A 19,976-nucleotide genomic window follows, 5' to 3' on the forward strand; every position below is an offset into this window, starting at 1 on the left:
GCCCCCCTCACAGCGCGGAGGAGCTCGCATGAACAGTGGTTAAGGGAGGGAAGCAAAGACTCATGCGGTGCAAAAACATACACAGACAACAGGGGAAAAAGAAAAGAAAAAAAAAAGGGTTAGAGGAAGGGGATAAGCCATACGCAGTCGCCTGCCCGCTACTCCCCCCCCCCTCCTCAGAAACACACACGCATCTCATACGCATACCACTCCACTCCTGTCGCACCCTTTATTTCTCCTCCGCCTTCCCTCTCTCCCTCTCACTCTCAGGCCAAGGAAATAAAAATAAAAATACAGTTTAGAATATAAAACGGTGCCAATAAATAAAAACTATAAATATATCAGTTCCCCCTTCCCGTTTCCTCTGTTTTTTTTTCTTTTTTTTTTTTAGTTTTTGTTTGTTTGTTTTCATGAATGCATGCGTACACGCGTACGGATGTGTAGGGGAAGTCTTTAAGGAAAGGGGAAAGAGGAGTTGTAATGTGCATAAATAACTTTCTCTTCGTCACTGTTCCTCAAAAAATTCCTTCCTCCTTCCTTGCAGTGTTTAGGCATCGGCCGCTGTGACAATTTTCCCGGCGGGCAGCAAACGTAACTGCTCCTCTACCATCGATCGCAACTTCTTCACACGTTCCAGCAGTTGTGTGTAAACAGCGCCCGTCGCCTGGGCATCTAAATAATCGGAAACTTCACGTAAACGATCCGCGTATTCGCGTTGCCCATCGTACTTCACATCCCCCACAAATGTCTGGGTGAGAAGTGAAAGCCGCATAACCAGCGCATCACGCAATGCCTCCTCGTGCGGCGCAACGGAATCCTCACGCTCTGTGAATTCGGATATGTGCTGTGAAATTGTGTGGGGCAAAGCCAAATCCCTCAAAACTTCAATGCTCCGCCTATGAATGGTCTGCATCAGCGGTTCGGATTGCATCTCCATGTGATCTGCGATATCGCGTGCCTCAACAAGAATACGCCTCAAGCGTTGCTCAAACGTATCTACCCACCATTTGCAGGCTGCCTCTACGCCGGAATTGGCGTGCTCCCTCCTAATGACCTGACGTATCGTGTGGTAGACGGCAATGGCGAGTTCCATCCACGTGCGATTCACCGCCACCAGTGCCTCACGCACAGCCCTGTTCGATGCAAGTTGCTCGCTCCGCTCCAGAAGGACAAGAAAGTTCGTATCCATCACCGCCACATTTGACATAAATGAGGCACAAAATTCTCGAAGATCCTTCAGACCCTTCAAATCATGCAAAGCCTCCTGCTGCTCTACACACCATGCCAAAATCCTTTCCTGGCCTTTAAAAAATTCCGCAGTGTTTTCCCGTAAGAGAGACTGCGTATGACGCTCACGGTTCAACAAGGAGGTAACCTGTAGCTGCATTTTGGTAACCTGCTCCAGCTGAGTATACAGAAGCTGGGTGGGAACCGTATAGGTTTCAGTGTCTTTTTTATCTTCCAAAAAGGTGATGGCACGATGTACGGCGGATATAAAAGGAGCCAATGAGTCTACCGCATCCGCAAATGTTGTGACATGGACCGCCGTGGAGGGGCACGACAAGACATGGGCAAGTTGTTCCCGTCGCAACGCAAGTCCACCATACACCGCGGCCCATTGTCTTGCATATCCATCATGTGATGAAGTCTTGCTTGCACCATCGCCATCCCCCTCTTCTTTAAACTGCCGCAGTTTTCGCTTCAACTCGTCACGGCGACGTAACGCCAATTGCCGCCGTTCATTTGCCGCCGCACGACGTTCCTCCTCGGACTGCACCAACAGTCGCTCAAGGAGCCTTCGCTGCTTTGGCAATGCGCGTATCTCCGCCTCGGCAAGTTGCATGTACGCCTTCATTAACTCACTGCGTGTGGCGTTGGCGGCAGCAACCGCGCGGCAGAGCCCTCCCGTCTCTTTCTTCGCTACCTGCTCAAAGCTGTACCGCATATTCACTTCCGTCGTTTCCTGCTTGTGTAGTGAACCTCCCGCCACCCCTTTTTTAGAGATATCACGACGGGGAAAAGGTGTGAGAGGAACAAACAAACAAAAAAGAAGAGACGGGGGGATAAAATGAAGCGGGGCGATGGGGAATTATTTGAACACTTCTGTTGCCGACGTGCGGAAGCAAAAAAAAAACAATAAATCAAAAAGTGGAGGAAAATGGGGGAAGGAAAACAAAACCGGACCGTGAAATCAACGAGAGGAATTAGACAAAAGTTTACGGATTGGCAGCGGAGAGAAAGACCCACAACAACAAAAACAAAAACAACAAAAAGAAGGGATCACTGCAGCAGCGGCAGCCCCCGCGGCAAATTCACAAGATTCCCAAATGGCGCAAACTGGAAAAACTTTATTTTGTTTGATTTTGTTTGTCTGCGTGGTTGTAAATGCGCCCTCGCTTTATATTGTCCCACCGCCTCCACCTCCGCCCCCGCCCCCGCCCCCGCCCCATCCATCCATCCATCAGCACCCGCCACCGTCACCACAACGCACACACAGAAAAAAAGAAGAACAAACAGCAAAAAAAGAAAAAAGAAAATGCGGAAAAGAAAAAAAACGGTTTCTAAAAGGAGGTGTCGCTGTTCACGCAGAGGAGATCGTACCAGCTGGAGTACTTCTCATTGTCCTGGTAAATGTACCGCATGGAAGAGCGCATCGACGGTTGCATGGCATCCCCGTAGTAAAGGAAGAGTGGCATGACAATCATCCACAACACACCCGAGTAGATGCGAAAGGCACCTGGTGAAAATTTCCATCCAAACTTCCCCGCAAGGATAAATAAGAGGGCACTCAAAATGCGAGACAGCATGTACATGCTCATCTGCACCGTCACTGGATTCTGCTCACCCCAAAAGATAACCCCAACAAAAAACCCGGCCAATGCGCTGTGCCAATTTTGTGGGCCACCATGCAGCTTACGGAGAAACGCCCGCAAAAGAGAAAAGGTTAGGCTTGTACAGCCAAGCGCAATGCTGTGCCGCTTTGTCACCTGATAGATTTTACGTGCCATCACACGATATGGAGCATTGGTCCACACAAGGTTCAGTACAAGGGCATGTGGGGCGCGAATACGAGCGCCGTATACAAAACCATTGCGGAACCCTTTAATGGCGTCCAGCAGCTCCTTATATTTCCCTGAGCGGATCATGTCATCAATAAGACGCGCTGCCTCACTGGTTAGAGCCACGCGCCTCAAACCAGGCGCATCTGAGGTGGAAACAGGCATCCCCCCGCTCCTTCTCCCTCTCTCAGATACACGCACACACGCACTGACAAAAAAAGACAAAAACCGTTTCACACGCACCGTGAGTTCAGCTACCCGCCATCGCCGCAACACGCATCGGAGAAGAAATATAAGTATATACAACAAGAAAAGAAAGAAAGAAAAAAAAAAAGTAGTGGTGTCACGGCAATAACAAAGAGACGGTCTCACAAGTCAGATAAAAGTCGGTGGTCCTCTCATTTCTCAGGCCGGAAAAAAGAATTCCGCAGCGGCCAAATTAAACTCGTCTGATAACGCCATCACGTGCCTTGCAACACCCACAAAACACAAACACAAACACACGTACAGAATAAACAAAAAAAAAAAAAAGATTTCAAAAAAAAAAAAAAAAGAGCGCCCGATACGCGAGGTATACCCGATTCACGCCGCAGCACACCCGTGCCGCAAATTCCTCCTCAAAGTGGTGGTGGATATTTTCTCGGGGCCGCCATTTCAGGTGCCGCGTTGCTCGCCTTCCACATCGCATCGGCGCAACATCGTGGGCATCGCGGAATCATCTTCGATGGACGCACGTCTCCAAGCAAACTGGTCTTGTATCCACAGTGTTCACACTCAATAAATCGTCGTATTGTCGCTCTTGTTTCCAAGACGTGTTGCAGCATCTTACACCGTTCATTGCGGCGTAGATACCAACGTTCACATTGACGGCAATAAATTCCATTCACTTTTTGCTCCGTCACCGCCACGAGTGCCTCAAGTGCCTTTTCCTGCATGAGTCGTCGCTCCATGCGCTGCTCAAACCTCCGCCGCTCATCCGTGGCACGAAGGCCGTCGTTCACACTCTCAATGGATCCTGCCACGGTGCCGAGCAATGATTTGGAGACGGAGGCCGTGTTTTTTTGTTGTGATGTCTCCTCTTGGACAATTGAAGCTCTTGTCTTTGCGAGAACGCCATCGCCGCGGAGGTGCTGCTCAACAGCAGAAACAATCGAACTCGTTGTGCCATTGGCTCGCTTCGTGATGACGTGATGTTGATAATCCTGGCGGTGGCGACACACCTCCTCAAACCCATTGCATCGCATGGCCGCAAAGGAAGAAGAAGAAGACCCGCCCGTCAGTGGCGCATACTGCTCACGAACCGCCTCTACATCTTCGGCCACCGTCGTCCTTGGGCTCTTCGGTGTGGAGGTGCCTTCATTTCGTGGATGTTTAGCGCCTAACTCGCTCGGCTTCAGCGCAAGTTGAAGCAGCCTTTGGCGTTCCTTCGCATCCTCCTGATCCACAGCCGCGGCAAGGACAGCACGTCCACGTGCCGTCACGCCAAGTGCCTGTGGAGAACGGAAGACACGTCCCACATCACGACACATCCCAGTCACAGACAATGCACCGCCCGGCACGACGCCCGCGTACGCTCCAGCAGCCGAGACGACATCAGAGCCAGCGGGTGTTGTCGTTGGTAGCCCACACGAGCCCTTCACCGTTAGAAACCCTGGTTGTTGACGCACCATTGATTGCAAAGCCTTCTTGGATGCGATAACACCTTTTGGATTCGTTAGCGCAGGATCTACACGTGTGACACCAGCCCTAAAAGTTGTGGAAGAAACATTAGACCTCAGTGGCTTCTGTGGATTTGTGGTGGAGGGTGATGACGCCTTGCCACGAGCCACACGCCGAAGATTAGCAACATGGTTGGAACAAAACTTTGAAAGCGCACCATTCACTATTCTATTGCAGCGTTCACCTGATCGCTGTTGGGTTCCTTCGCAAGTATGGAGATCCACTGCGTAGCCAAGGACTCGTATTTGGTCACCCTTCACCACCTTTAATAACTCCAAATTGGTACTACAGACATTGGAAGAGTTCGCACCGGGGCGATTACTGTTAGTCAACGTGGTATTCTCAGCCTGTGTGTCGCCAGAAAGAGTGACTTTGCGGCCTTCCATCCGCTGTACACCTGAGAGTGCCAGTACGAGACCAATTGCCAGTTTTGTGTAGTGAGCATCAAATGCCGATCCAACAATTAGGATGGACAACTCATCTTGTGGAGTTGGGAAGGGTCCCCGCATGTTCCATAGTGAAATAATGCCGTATGCGCCTTTACCGTTCTTTTGCTTTGGATCTGTCCTACGAATGACGACACCAATGACCGTAAGCAATGGGGGTGTACCCGCGGTGGCAAGAGAACGGCGCATCTCTATAAAAGTAGAATAAGGGTGCTCCACAAGCACAAGTGGAAGCTGTTCGCAGCTCTTCGTAGAATGCCGAATGTTAATGCCGCTATTCGGCTCCCTCACAGCAGCTGCATGAACCCTTTCTGCAGGTGGTTGCCGTGTGACTGAGCCCATTTCACAGCCATCTTGGGTGGATGCGCAGACGAAATGCATGATAGACGGTGAGGGAGATGAGGCAGACTTGCTCAACGCTTCCGTGACGGAAACACTGCGGCCGCCGCCAAAAAATGAATCCGATTGACGGAGAGCTGCGGGTGCCGCGAGTAAATCCACTGCCGGCTCGGGCGTATTAAACACCGCAAAGAGATCCTCGTCGTCATCGGCATTGTCTTCCGCTTCATTTCGCGTCATCTCCAACCTCCTCCTCCTCCTCCTCCTCCCTTTGCGATTCCTCCCACGATACCTTGCAACGCCCAGAAAAACAACCAAAAAAAAAAAACGGTCATATTTGCAGGAGTCAACACCCGAGAAGAAAACAAACAACACGAGGGACCGCATGGATAAAATCCACCCAAGCAAAAAAAAAAAAAGGAAGACAAATAACAAAAAAAAATGATAACATCTCCCTCATTTCAGCAAATAATAATAAAGCGCAGTAGAAATAGATAATCCATTCATCTCTTACCGTTCTTGCGTGAATACCTAAGAGATGGGTGGGATTTTAAAAAAAAAATGCTCTCTCTCCGCTTCCTATGTACATCGTTGGCTCTATTCAAATAAACTACGGCCTCCGAATACGCTGGTAGTCAGCCCTATATACATTCATACATAACATACATACATTACAGCCGTTTTATCATATATACCAAGAGATGATGAAGGTATACGTATATATATACATCGTGTGCCAAAACAAGAATAGGCAACCTAAGGCATTGTAAACAAAACAGCACACAACACACAAAGGCACGCCCGCAAGACAAAAACAAAAAGATGTGCCTTTCAAAATGTAAAAATCTAAAGAAACAACCAAAAAAAAAAAAAAAGTGGTATGTATTTGGTGGGAAATTTCAGCCACCTTCCTTCCTTCTCCTCCTCTCGGCTATCCTCCTTCCCTCATCAACCACACCGCATGGTCACGTATACAGAATCCGTCAACGCTTCCTCTTTAGGGATGGAAGTCGATCTCGTGTTCCTCGCTTTGAATTCATTTCCATAATACGCGGTGCTGACCCCGTGCGAGACATAGATCTGTAATTCCCACGGCTTTCATTAGTTGACACAGCTGCAGTGCCCGTTACCGCTGTCGACGATGTTGCTGTCGCCGCCCCGGGTGTACTCCTACCACTAATCCTCTTGCGCTTAGAGCGTGATGGCGGCTGCGGGACCAACGTTGGACGAGCAGAAGGGATTTCCGGAAGTAGGGTACGCCGCAGAGATGAAATGGACTCCACAATGCTGCCCAGTGGTGGTTCACCTGGTTCATGTCGTGTGACAGTCGAATCCTGCTCACTTTTCGTCACCGCACGAATCGTGGGGTTGTTGTAGCTCATGCCATCGGCATTTTCCACCACAATTTGAATCGTGTACTCCGTTGACGGCTCCAAATCTTCAAGCGTATAACTGGTGGTCCGAGAAACGGTCGTCACAAAGATAGGCGTATGGTCCCGGATGCCAAGATAGATGCGGTATGTCAATGTCCGTGCTTGGCGAGAGGTGCCGCTGATCTCGGACCGCGATTGAGCCCACTCCACCGTCATAAAGTTGTATGCAATGGCTGTGATGGCAAGTTGCGTCACCGGCTCCGGTGGTGTACCGCTTGAAAGTTTCACCGGTTCACTGAATTCACTGAACTCGTGGCCCTCACCCACCCGTGCGGCCTTGACGCGGCAACGCATCTTATTAGGCGGTACGGTAAAACGCACACGGCAGAAGGTATCTTCCACAGTATCAGCAACACGCCACTCTGTTCCACCCTTTGTCTTCCCGCGTGTATCGGAGGGGGCAAAAGCCTGCTCCACCACGTAACGGTAGAGGTATCGGTTGTCAGGGGGTTCCCACTGCAGCATACAGAATTGGGCATTGATGCGGTGCATTGCCACAGAATGCGGTGGAAAAGGTGCCGTCTCCACATTTAACTCCTTCCATGTACCCCACATCCCATTCTCGTCCAATGCACGGACTTGGATTTTGTAAAGAGTGGAGCTTTCCAGTTCCTCCAGCTCACAGATGGTGTTGGTTGGATCTTCCTTGTTTACTTCAAAATCACGCGTCAATACTACATTATCCTTCTTCGCTGGCGGACAAAAAAAGGCACTACGTGATAAACTTCCCCTGTCATACCCCTCAGGCACAGGAGGCTCTTCTTCTATCACCACGCTGGCCACACGTCCTTTAGGTAAAACAGGCTTTTCATCCGTCGTCGCCGCAAGGGATTCTGCATCTACGGCAACAGAAGCAGCGGGGATTGTAGGGGAGGCATACATGGTCTCTTCGGCGTCCACCTCTCCAGCATCTTCAGCAACAATAGAATTGGGCTCAACCGCAGCAGCAGCAGTAGCATCAGCAGTAGCATCAGCAGTAGCATCAGCAGCAGCAACACTAGCCGCACCAACCGCAGCTGCAGAAATGGAAAGAGTACGTTGCGTGGCTACCGTAGAGAAGAGAGTAGCATGGGTAGACAAAAAATTCGGTTCACTTTCACGCTCCTTTTCCTGTGCAATTTGCTGTTCGTCCGTCTTAAGAAGCACCAGCTGGTAATATACAATACTCCCAGAAGGCGCCGTACGCTCAGGCTCTTCATTCCCTGTAGCAACAATATCTGCCTCCGTTGACGGTGTCTCGACGCCTCGGCAAAGCGAAATCACCAGACGATTTGAGCCAATGGTGGTAGGAGTAATAGAGATAGGTTGCAGTGTCTTAAAGTTGATGGTGGGAGTCCATAATCCCCAGCGGTTTTCCTCATAACCCGGTTGAAGCGCCATCAGATAGTTTGTATTTGGAGTAAGTCCTTCCAACAAATAGGTGGGAAGCTTAAAATCATCCTCCGTCACACCACAATCAATGGGTTGAATCAATCGCTCAATCGTCTCTGTTTCGGCCTTCAGCAGTAGTTGATATATAATGGGTTCCGCCCTTGTGCCGGCGCCGCGTCCGTCCTCGTGAAAGTCAACCTCGGAACGCTCCCATTTCACCCGTACACAGTTTTCACCCACCGTTATCACGCAGAGTTCCAATATGCGCTGGGTTTGGAAGCATCCCTCCTTGCTCCAAAGTCCCCAACGTGACTCGGTGTTACATGCACGCAGAACAGCCACATATGGCGTATCGGCAGAGAGAGAGCCAAGGCAATAACGGGTCACATCCTTCGGAAACTGTTTGTCAACCACAGCAAGAGATGGGGTGTGTTGGGTGAAGAAGACACACAACTGGTACGCGATCACCTCGGGGTTTCCAAGCTGAACGATGCCTCCTCCTTCTCCCACAATTTCACTGTATTCCTCAGATGTCTGCTCTTCACGGTCCCATTCAACCATGACATACTGTTCCGCAACAGTGCCAACTGTTAAATGCATCGGCTTCAGCGTGGCAAATAGGACACGCTCACTCCATAAACTCCACCCGTCAAAGCGTGTGTCAAACGAACGTACACTGACAGAGTAGACGGTATTTGCCTCCAGTTGCTTGATGCGATAATTGTTACGTGCCGCCTTAAACTTTTTGCTTACATGAAACCTGTGCTCAATTCCCACCACCTCAAGGTGATATCTTTCAATGTTGTCACCATTTCCACAAAACACTTCTGTCCCATCAGAAAGACATGAACTACGGCGGGGTCTTTGCCATGAAAATGCTGCGTAGTCTTCACCAATGTTAGCAATATCAATGAAAAACTTGGGTAACGTTCGAACAAACAAATTACGGCTCCAACGACCCCAAACATTGTCAACGCAGCAACGTACATCAATACGGTATAAAGTGTCGGGTCTCAAGTTCTGCGCCTTGTAATTCGTTTCATTGGCATCAAGCGATTGATCAATATGAGTGGAATCGGCACTGGTGACAACAGTGACGCCGTCCCACTGCATCTCATCGATACGTAGGTGGTAACCTTGTACAGGCATCTGGACAAATGGGTTAAGGACTGGCAATGCCGGGGCCCGTGGATCCCGCTCCCACCGCACAACAAAGAAGTCTTCCGCACTATCTGTCAAGAAACACATCATATCACGCAAAGTCACGTCGTAGAGACATTCGCCCCATGTACCAGGTAAGCCGTGATTACGACGTATCGCATCCAATATTTGCTCATCATCCGTACTCGGAGACTCACAAGGGGCGTCGTTTATAAATGCCTCAAGCGGTTTGTACCACCGTCGAACACACACACGGTAGCGATGGTGGGAGAATAACTCCTTCACGGTACAAGACCACACTTTCGCCGGCACAAAAACGGTACGCCTCAACCTGGGCGCCAAATCCTCCACATCCTCCTCACCAAAAGAAACATCCGTAAAGTCGTGGACCGCAAGCTCATAAAAGATGGCGTCCTCCTTGCGTCCATGACTTACCGTACTCGTGTCGTATGTGATGGGTAAGCGTTGCCACGCGGCGGTCAAATAATCCTCACCAAGGCCCGATAACTCCACCTTGAGTAAGTTGAGCGTACCACTCGTGACATAGGCACTGCTGACACCCCACTGGCCACTCCCGTAGCGGGCGCAAATAGCCAGTGAGTAACGCGTATCCGGTCGCAATGATGGAACGGTAAAACTGGTAGCATCACCAGGCACCTCAATGGTGTAGTCCTCAGCCTCGTCTGCGCGTCGCACACTCACAACATAAACGTCAATAATTGTATTTGCACTGTTGTACACCACACCCTTTCGCTCCGGACGGTCCATCAGTGGGTACTTTTTGCGGTTGACGCCACGCATCGAGTGGCGTTTTTGTCCAGACATCTCCACATTTGCCTCAGTAGGTGGCTGCACACAAACACTGCCCGTGGCACCATCAACACCTTCACTGGTGCGTCTCTCTGGAATGACGTCATTGTCGGTCGTGTCGACGTTTATAGCGATTGCCTCCGCCTCGGCCAGTTCCTCAGTGAAAACATCATGCCCACTTTTGTTGGGTTGTTTAGGAGAATTTAATGAATCCCCAATCTGCAACTCATCCGGTTCTTCACGTTTCCAGAGAAATCGAATGTAGTCTTCCCCAACGGCCGCAATCTCTGCACAGATAAGCTTCATTGTATACACACAACGCTCCTCTGACCACAAGCCCCACTCCCCTAGCAGGTTTGTTGCCCGCACAGAGACAACGTACGGTGTGTTCGGTGTAAGGGACGCCAGAGAAAACTTGTGCACGTCACCGGGAAAGTTCTTCTCCAGTAACAAACATCGAGAGAACTCACAGCCCTGGTATACACGCAAAAGATAGTTACCCGATTCCCGACTTCCAACACTTATTGTAGAATCGTATTTTCCACCAGTCTCTGCGCATGAGGGTCGTTGCTCCTCACGCCCCCACACCAATATAATAGACTGCTCTGATATTTCAAATGGCTGCACCTTAACTCGATCAAGTGTCACAAAACGCAACGTCTCAGACCACAGGCTTTTCATATCCACATCATTGATGGAGTACACTCGGGCACTGTATATAGTATTCAGAGACAGACCCTTTAAGTGATATGAAGTATTGTTATGACCCTGTAATTGTTCATGCAAGTAAAAGTCATCAGCACCCTTCACCTCTAATACATATGCAATGGTCATGTAATGTCCTGTAAACACACGACTCATATTAAGGTTTGGATGCTGTCTTGGTGGTAGACGTTGCCATACAAGATCCACATACTGTTCGTCAATGTTTTGAGTTGAAATTTTAATCTTTGACATGGTGATAAAGTACTGATCACTGCTCCACGCACCCAGACGATTCTCTGCTGTTTCACACATCACTTGTACATTATAGAATCGGTCTGGTCGTAAATTCTCCAGTCGAAAGGAGATAACGTCTTTTCCAAATCGACGAATCAAGCACTGAAGACCATCCTTCTCACCTTCAAATTCTACTGGATGTTCTTGTAATGGCAATACACCGTGTGTCATATGGTTGGAGGTAAAAATACCCTCCATCTCATCGGAGATTATCAATTCCGTGGTGTTCTCTCTCATTTCTTCAAGGGGCACCGCGTGTGCCTCATCTTCATCGTCATTCTCGGGCAATTCCTGAACTCTTAAATAGTACGAAAGCTTTTCCAAGTCATACTGTAACACATCAATGTCATCGTCATAGTCCACACGTCGCTCCTTGCGGCGCCATGTAATCTCCGCCCAGTCTTCGCCAAGTTCCTTTACAGTTGTTTCCATTCCAGGCAACGTCACACATTTCTTTGGTGCGCACCACAGCCCCCAATCCCCTTCCGCATCCCACTCACGAACGGCGAAAGTATATTTCGTATCGGTGCGTAACTTGTCAATGCGAAACATATTACAAGAGCGCATGGTACGGTATTCCTCTACTATTTTACCGTCATTTTCCTCATCCTCGTACGTTATACGCACCTGACAAACACGGCCCTCGCTTGATACAGTATCACTTGTCAGTACGTCGTTTTCTTCACCAGGTGGAATACGTTTGTTTGGCGCACGATACCACTCAATTTCGACAAACACCTCCGAGATGTATGTAATGGAGAGTTGAATAAGATTTTGAGTCATGAATTTAAGCGGCGTCGTCCACGGTCCCCACGCGACGCCGTAGTCGGCACACAGCAAGGCAATATACATCGTATTCGACACCAGTCCGGTGACGGTAAACGTAAAGTTCATGGGAGTTGTGGTCGATGTGACAACAGTATCCGTCGTATCCATAGTGGTTTTGTCATTATTGGCTTGGTTGTTTGTGTCATTGTCATGGTGAATATTGTTTTTGTTGTCAATGTAATAATCCATAAATTTCCCACTTTCGTGAATGATACGCAACTGGAAACCCTTCACAGGGGTTTTTTCATGCACTATCACATCCCCAAGTCCACGTGAGAGCTGTGAACGCACATGTGCCACCTGACGTTTCAGTTCGCACCACCCCTTGAGCCTCTCCAAAATCACATTGTACTCCAACTCCGGCAACTCCCTCTTCTTGTCCTCGAGATCTTTGGCTGACATGTGGCCAAATTCCTCGTTCAGAGAATGCAGCTGTGCCTCATCGTCTTCCATTTGCTGCATGAACGCGGCTGGTAGACGGTGCCAGTACAAGTTGATGTAATGCTCGCCAAAGCGGTTCTGGTGGAGTTCGATGGACTTCAGTGTTGTGATGCTCTCGCGCTGGCTCCATGGGCACCACTCACCCGCCGCATTGCGGGCACGCAGCTGCACTGAAAACGAAGCGCACGGCTCCAAATCCTTCACAACGACACTCGTGACATGTGAGCCCAACTGAACGTCGATAAGCGACGCATCCTCCGAGGGGAATTCGTCGTCTGCCACTACAGGTGCCGCACCATTCCCTGCAGCGGCGTCCCCCAACGTGTGGGTGGGGGTTTCCTCCTGGTTTTGTTGCCGACGCATTCTGCCGGCTGATTTCTTCGCGCTCTCTTGTCTCCGTCTCCTAGACGAGTGTGTCCCGCGTTGTTGCAACAACATGCGCTGGACTCCTGGAATGGACGGCATGCATCCCCCAACCTTCCCCATAAACTTGAAATGATAACCCGTCACCTCGGCATCCCCCAACACAACGTTCTCAATCCGCAGATGATGCAACGCATCCATGCGACGCGCGGCATTATGTTCCCGCCGCACCGCCAAATGATCACTCAAATATTTTCGCTCCACAGACTCCTCCATCCCTTGCGCACGTCGCTTCAACTCAAAGAGATCCTGTCGCTCACGCTCATCGCACCGCCGTTCCTCCTCGGCTCGGCGGCCCTCTAAAAGGGCATCGTACACCATGATATCCTGCGGGGCACGAAACCATCGAATCAACGTCATGGTTTCAGTGTAGTGTGACAGATCCACACACATTGGTGTGAGCGTCAGCAATGACTCGCGCCGCGACAGCATTGACCAATGTTTTTTCGCACTCTGTGAGCGAATGCACACGGAATAAATCTGGTTGTGTTTGAGTCCCCCGATGCGCGCCGACATCTGTTCTTTCGGCAACGTCAGGCACTGTTCCATGTCACATGTGATCCCATCCACGTACAATTCGTACCGATCAACGGAGTAGTCCCCAATTAATACGGTGGCAAAAAAATCATTGCTGCTTTCCACGGACAAATTGCTGCCCTTACTGTTGTCGTCGTTATTGTTGTTGATGCTTTCATCCCCTGTTGCCTCATTTTCATCGGTGACCTCCTCCACGACAAAATCCGCGTCCGGTTTCTTCTCTCTCCTGGGCCCTGTCTCTCCGTTGAGATTCCTGGAATCCGCACGTGACAGCGCCCACTCCGGTAGTGGACGGCTCCAGCTCACCACAAACGTGTCCTCATACACAGCCCGTACCTTTACCTCCAGGCGACTCTGCGACACAAACTTTGTGACGGCACTCCATGGACCCCAATACCTCTCCATCTGCGCGCGGATGCTCAGGGCGTAAATGGTGTTGCTTACAATATTGACCAAATGATACGAGGTCTCATTCGCCTCCAGTGGCACGACCGCATCCAGCGCCAAGGGGCCTTGATACTCCTTTTTTGCCATCTCGTCCAGTCGTACCGCACGCAATTCGTACGCGGTGACCTTCGCCACACCCGTCACAAGACTTATATCGGACGCGATGTCGGCTGGACGCTGGACGCGATGCCATCCAACAAGACAGTAATCCTCTCCAATCTCAATCGGAACCACCTTCATTGGATTTACGGTTTCCACCACCTGCATAGCAGAAAAGCATCCCCATGCGTTGGGCACAAATTCGCCTTGAGCGTTAATCATCTGCTCTCGAACCACAACCCGATAGCGTACACCAGGGGAAAGATTCCAGAGCCTTAAGGATGGCTGAGAGGTCTCATACACACGTGCACCATCCACAAGGGGCTCATCCTGTTCATCAAACGGTGTCTCTGTCGCAAGCGGTTCAATGTGCACCTGATAATTGTGAATATCATTTGCAGGTGGGAAACAAATGAAACCTTCCGGCAGCGTCAGTGTCGCAGGAGGTCTGTTCCATGTGACGTGAATAAATGTCTCCGTGACACTGTCGGCAGTGAGGGCGAGAAGTGGACATGTCACCAACTTGCGTGGTTCGCTCCAGTGGCCCCATGCACCTCCCTTGTCCTGGCCCCGCACAGAGACGGAGTAAGTGGCATACGGCAACAACGAGTCAATGACACATTGTAGCTCGTCCGCAGCAATACACAGTTCCGCAAAGTCCTCTGCCCCAGGCTGTCCTCCAAATACACGCTGTCCTTGGACACGCAGATGCCAATTTAGTACACCGTCATCACCATGTAGAAGTGTTTTTTCGTAGTAGTAGTACTCCTCCTCCTCCCCCTCCTCTTCCTCTTCCCCTTGTTCTTCTTCTTCATAGTCAAATTCATATTCTTCGCCATCCTCATCACCGTCATTCCTTTCCGCGATGTTGTGTGCTTCATTTTGGTAAGGGCCCTCTTGATCATTCGTCCTGTTGTTGGCAGAAACCCTCGCATCCGTGTCCGGCAACTCCATCCCGCTGGAGTTCTCCTCTTTAGAGGATCCATCGGCGCTATTGTTGCCACCGTTATAAATGCCCTCCGTCTCATTCATACCGACGGCTCCGCCAGAGCGATTTTCATCCGACGATAGAATGGAGTTGCGACGTCGACGACGGCCATGCCGGGCTCGGCGGCGACGTAATAATTCACGGCAGCGACCCCATTCCACCTCCACGAAGACTTCACCCACACTAATAATACGCAAATCCACCGCCTCAAGTGTCATAAAGTGCTTCGCATCACTCCAAAGACCCCACTCGTCGTACGTATCTTTGGCCGACACCTCGACAGAGTAAACGCTCGACAGATCGAGTGGCGAGAGAGTACAGGAGGTCTCACGAAACCCGATAAACTGTGATACCACCTCCATTCCATTTATATCTAACACCCGCACTTTATAGCCACTCACGGCACCATCTGCCTCCCGTACAACCGCATCGGTATCAGCCACCGTTTCACCCACCCATTTTCCACGTTTCCATGAAACCGTAACGTAATCTTCGCCAATGGCAGTCACTTCCAGTTCCAGTTTGGGCAATGTACGAAAAATGGCCTCATCGTTCCAGAAACCCCAAACACCCTCATACCCCTTGGCACAGAGCCATACACGGTACTCAGATGAAGGCTGCAGAGACTTGAGACGGAAGCTGCTGATGTATGGACTTAAGTCATACACGTAAGTCTCCTTGCTGCCCGCACGTTCCACCTTCAGTCGGAACTGCTGCACTACATCCTCTGATTCCACAACGGTGTTTACATCCCGTTCCCCAATAGAACTTGGCAAATGACGGCGCCACTCCACAATCGCAAAATGTTCACCCACATTTCCAAATGTCACACGAAGTCGAGGCTTTGTACGAAAAGACTGCGTAGACCAAATTCCCCACTCTTGGTTCTCAAAGGACTGCGCCCGCACCTGAAAATTGTACAAAGTATCCGGTTGTAGACCACGAAAGAAAAGAGTGTTGGTATCCATCTCCTTCGTATAATTAAAGTATCCGCCCCCAACAATGCTAATCTCATATGTACAAGGAATAACATCCACATTAAGGGCCGTATCATAATTCACAAAATTAGATACATCGGATTTACGCTTCCATGCAACCCAAACGGCATCTTCAGAAATATGTTGCACTGCAATATCTATACCAGGGATTGTGCGGACCTTTTCCTCTTCACTCCAAACACCCCATTCATAGTTGTCATTGTATGTCTGTACGGAAACGGCGTAGGTAGATGCAGGGGAAAGCGCATCAATCCGGAGTGTTTTCAAGGAATTATTCAATTCATATGTTCTTTGTAATGAACCACCAATCTCACGCACCTTCACACGAGATGCACTAATTGTGCCAAGCCCGCATTTTACAGCGGAAGGATTTTTAATTTGTGGAGGAATCCGTTGTGCACTTCGTTTCCAGTCCACCTTCAAAAACTTCTCCCCAATATCCGTGAACTCCACCTGCGTTGCCGGGACCGTCGCAAATAATAGTGAGGGTTGTGACCAAATTCCCCACTCCCCATTGACAAGCTTTGAGCGCACCGACACACTATACACCGTGTTAGAACGGAGGTTTGGAATGGTGTGATCGGTGTCGTCCGAAGCGCAAAGGATTTCTGTTTGATAAATCAGTCGATGGTCCGCTGCGTCAGGTGGCAGGGATGAATTTTGATGACGTGGCCTCGTGGTTCCCGCAGAGATGTGTGGTGTCGGGTTAAGAATAGGTGATGTGACACAGAGCATGAGATTTGGACGAAACTGACCAAACGCAATAATGCGATCATCGCTGGCACGGTTCCCATCATCCTCTGGGAGTCGCTTCTGTTGGTACGGCCGTTTAACGACAATACATGAAAACTCCTCAGAAATCAATTTGGTTTGAATTTCCAGCGTTTTCATTGTGAGGCACCACATTGGGGTACTCCACAGGCCCCACTCCTCATCATTGTAGTTGGCCTTCATCTCGACACAGTAATATGTGTCTGGTGTCATATTGGAGATGAGGTACGGGGAATCCCCATCGCCGAGAAACACCTCGGAGTGAATACCAGAGTTATTATACACACGCAAATGGTAGGAAGTGACAATACCTCGTCCAGTGGGATAATTTTTAGGGTTGGCCACCTTTCGACGTTCCCATGCGATGATGATGTAATCTTCCGCGACCTCAACAGCCCGTGTCACGATGGTGTCTCGTGTGAGAATATGCACGGGAGGACTCCAACGTCCCCAATCTCCCCCTTTACCACACACGCGAATCTGAATGGTGTACGCCGTGGCAGGGGAAAGGCCGTAAATCTTCAGCTCACGCAAATCCGCAGGGAGCGTGTGATCCTTCGAGTAAGGGGTGTCAACGCCATGAATGCGTAACTGCTGTCCAGTCACACTTAAGTCGCCGAGAAAGACGCCCTTGTCCACCACTGGATGGGCGTCACGGCTCCAGACAAGGTTGACGTAGTTCTCTCCAATGGTGAGGTTATTGACTGGAATCCGAAACTGTGGGTTCGTGCGGAAGCGCAGCGGATGGCTCCAAAGTCCCCATTTCCCGGTTGCGGTAGACGCACGTACAACGGCGACGTAATCTCGATCAGGAAGAAGGTCATTCATACGTAAAGATGTATGCTCACTTGTGACAATCTCGTACCGGGCAACCTCAGAGTTTCCCCCCATGTGATATCCGCTCAATGTACTCGGAATCGACTCTCCATCCTCGCTGCTACACACAAACACAGCGTAGCGGGAGACAAACGCATCGGCATTGACCAAACTTTCAATCGGACGGCAGTTGTTATCATTGCAGTTACCATCCTTCTTAACATTCTCATCATCAATGTTCTCCCGTTGCCACATGAGTCGTACAAAGTCCTCCCCAATCTCGTGAACAGACGTCACAACGGAAGCAAGAGTACGCAGCCTCACTTTACTCCACAAACCCCATTGATCCAGTTCATTACAGGCGCGGACAGATACAATATATGTTGTAGCCGGACGTAAATTTGTAATGGTGTAATTCGTTTGTAGCACCTGTTTGTGTACAATATAATCCTCACCTGTATCTACACAGCCCATGACTACTTCATACTTTAAATCTGGAAAAGTCTGTGTTGTCAAACAATTCAACGGCGCCGTATCAGAAACTCCACGACGCCAAACAATCTGAGCAAAATCCTCACCAATATCCAATACATGTAGGGCCAAATGTTGTAGCGTCTGTATTTGTATGGGTGCAGTAAAATCACCCCATCCCTCATACCCAGTGACACAATTGTGCTGCCAACGCCTGCATTTCACTTCATACACGGTGTTTGACTGCAATGATCCGACACGAAACCCAGGTTCATTCGGTTCACGTTTAAATTCTTGATCCAGCACAACAAAACGTTCATCCCCTTTACCAACCCGCATAACCATGACATTGAAATGTGAATCCGACACGGTATTGTTTTGGTCTTCCAGTGTAATGGTAAAAAAATCCTCGCCGCGTTCAAGAAAGGACAAGGACACTTTAAATTGTGTACGGAACCGTTGAGGTTCTGTCCATCGACCCCATTCACCTTGCAAGAAAGTCCGTATCGACATGCTATACTCCGTCCCGGCGGTAAGTCCTCTTACATGAATCACTTTGTCCTCCGCTCTTGGTCCAACCTGAATGATTTCTTGCTGCTTGTGCCGTGACGTAAAACTCTGGAGGCAAAACTCCACCCTGGACTCCTCGGCTTCCTCGTGTCCCCGCATCCACGTGAAGGAGAGAAATGTCTCACCGGAAGCAACAACGGAGAGCTCTGGAATTTCCGCCGTACGCACCTTACATGGCTCGGAGCGACAGCCCCATATTCCCTCAATGGTTAAACTACGTACATAGAAGGCGTACAGCGTGCCCGGTGACAATCCCTCCACACGGTACTCACGTTGTTGCTCTGGTAATTGCACCGTATTCGTTGTAGTATCTTCCCCTTCAAGGTAAACCTCGTAGAGATGGACAGTTGTTTCCGGAACGATGTACCCCACGGCGTCAACGGGACTCGGTCCCGGGTGCCAACTCACCTTGATAGCATCCTCACCCCGGCTAACAAGGGAGATGATGTTTCTTGATTTGGTGTATAAACGACCAACTTCCGTCCAGTTTTTCATGGTGTTGATAAGCGTCTTGTACCGAATCATGACAATGTAGGCGGCACCAGGACGCAACCCACGAACGGTGTACGTCCGTACTCCGACCGCAAAGCGATCGCAAAATTCCTGTACCATTTCATCCTCACGCATAATACGTAGCTCCAAGTCTAAAATATCTGCAATGGCTTGCGTCGCCTGAATATCCCTCTCCTCAATGATGTGGGACGTGTCACGCGGGGGACGATTCCACTGCACCCGCACGTAGTCCTCGCCAATTTCCTTCACTTGGCCCAGTACGGCATGCAAGGTGGCGGTGCGCACGGTGTCTGACCAGGCGCTCCACGTCAAAGTGTCCGCCAGAAACACACGAACACGCGCGAGGTAAAACCGACCAGCCCTCAACTTCACTACTTTGCGTGGCTTCTCAATCGACATCTCCTCGTCAAAGCACAACTCGGGACTACCGTCAAAATCCTCCAGGTCAATGTGCAGATTCCACTTCGTGACGGCGGCAACGTCATTGGCGAGATGACTGCTGTCAAACTCAAGCCCAAACTCACCAAAGAGTTCCCCCATGCGGAGGACAACGGCGTGGCAGACGATGTTCTCCTCCTGCGGCATGTTGTCCGTAATAAATTGACGCCACCGTCTTCTATTTGAGCTCCGACTCCCTTTTCTTCCTAATTCCTCTCGCCGGTAACGGATCTCGGCCCACGTATACCCGCCTGCCTGCCTGCCTGTATGCGTATGCCTGTTTCTTCCTCTCTCTCGCT

The 19,976-nt window shown here is 50.0% G+C and overlaps 4 protein-coding genes across 4 annotated transcripts, besides 14 other annotated features; all 4 read right to left on the minus strand.

Annotated features, from left to right (window-relative positions):
• Positions 1–15,259: a sequence feature (heterozygous, non-Esmeraldo-like haplotype).
• Positions 368–409: a microsatellite.
• Tc00.1047053509979.10 (hypothetical protein, conserved) lies at positions 548–1,945 on the minus strand (the record flags this gene model as incomplete). The annotated part of the gene is made up of 1 exon (XM_815687.1): positions 548–1,945. The coding sequence occupies one exon, from the start codon at positions 1,943–1,945 to the stop codon at positions 548–550; it is 1,398 nt and encodes a 465-aa protein (XP_820780.1).
• Positions 2,412–2,448: a microsatellite.
• Positions 2,496–2,555: a sequence feature (A-rich).
• Tc00.1047053509979.14 (peroxisomal membrane protein 4, putative) lies at positions 2,562–3,224 on the minus strand (the record flags this gene model as incomplete). Its single annotated transcript, XM_815704.1, has 1 exon — positions 2,562–3,224. One exon carries the CDS (start codon positions 3,222–3,224, stop codon positions 2,562–2,564), a length of 663 nt encoding a protein of 220 aa, XP_820797.1.
• Positions 3,573–3,612: a microsatellite.
• Tc00.1047053509979.20 (hypothetical protein, conserved) lies at positions 3,677–5,950 on the minus strand (the record flags this gene model as incomplete). The annotated part of the gene is made up of 1 exon (XM_815688.1): positions 3,677–5,950. One exon carries the CDS (start codon positions 5,948–5,950, stop codon positions 3,677–3,679), a length of 2,274 nt encoding a protein of 757 aa, XP_820781.1.
• Positions 5,810–5,832: a microsatellite.
• Positions 5,970–6,005: a sequence feature (A-rich).
• Tc00.1047053509979.30 (hypothetical protein, conserved) lies at positions 6,547–19,824 on the minus strand (the record flags this gene model as incomplete). The annotated part of the gene is made up of 1 exon (XM_815689.1): positions 6,547–19,824. One exon carries the CDS (start codon positions 19,822–19,824, stop codon positions 6,547–6,549), a length of 13,278 nt encoding a protein of 4,425 aa, XP_820782.1.
• Positions 7,902–8,018: a microsatellite.
• Positions 14,878–14,908: a microsatellite.
• Positions 15,260–15,392: a sequence feature (areas merged during assembly that could not be assigned to a particular haplotype. This can correspond to areas where the two haplotypes were merged or to regions with more than two copies in the genome that were merged during assembly.).
• Positions 15,393–16,542: a sequence feature (heterozygous, non-Esmeraldo-like haplotype).
• Positions 16,543–18,362: a sequence feature (haploid, Esmeraldo-like haplotype).
• Positions 18,363–19,779: a sequence feature (haploid, non-Esmeraldo-like haplotype).
• Positions 19,780–19,976: part of a sequence feature (areas merged during assembly that could not be assigned to a particular haplotype. This can correspond to areas where the two haplotypes were merged or to regions with more than two copies in the genome that were merged during assembly.) that runs on past the window's edge.

Source organism: Trypanosoma cruzi, genomic scaffold (genome assembly GCF_000209065.1).
Source record: "Trypanosoma cruzi strain CL Brener 1047053516561 genomic scaffold, whole genome shotgun sequence".
NCBI classification, from domain to species: Eukaryota; Euglenozoa; class Kinetoplastea; order Trypanosomatida; family Trypanosomatidae; genus Trypanosoma; species Trypanosoma cruzi.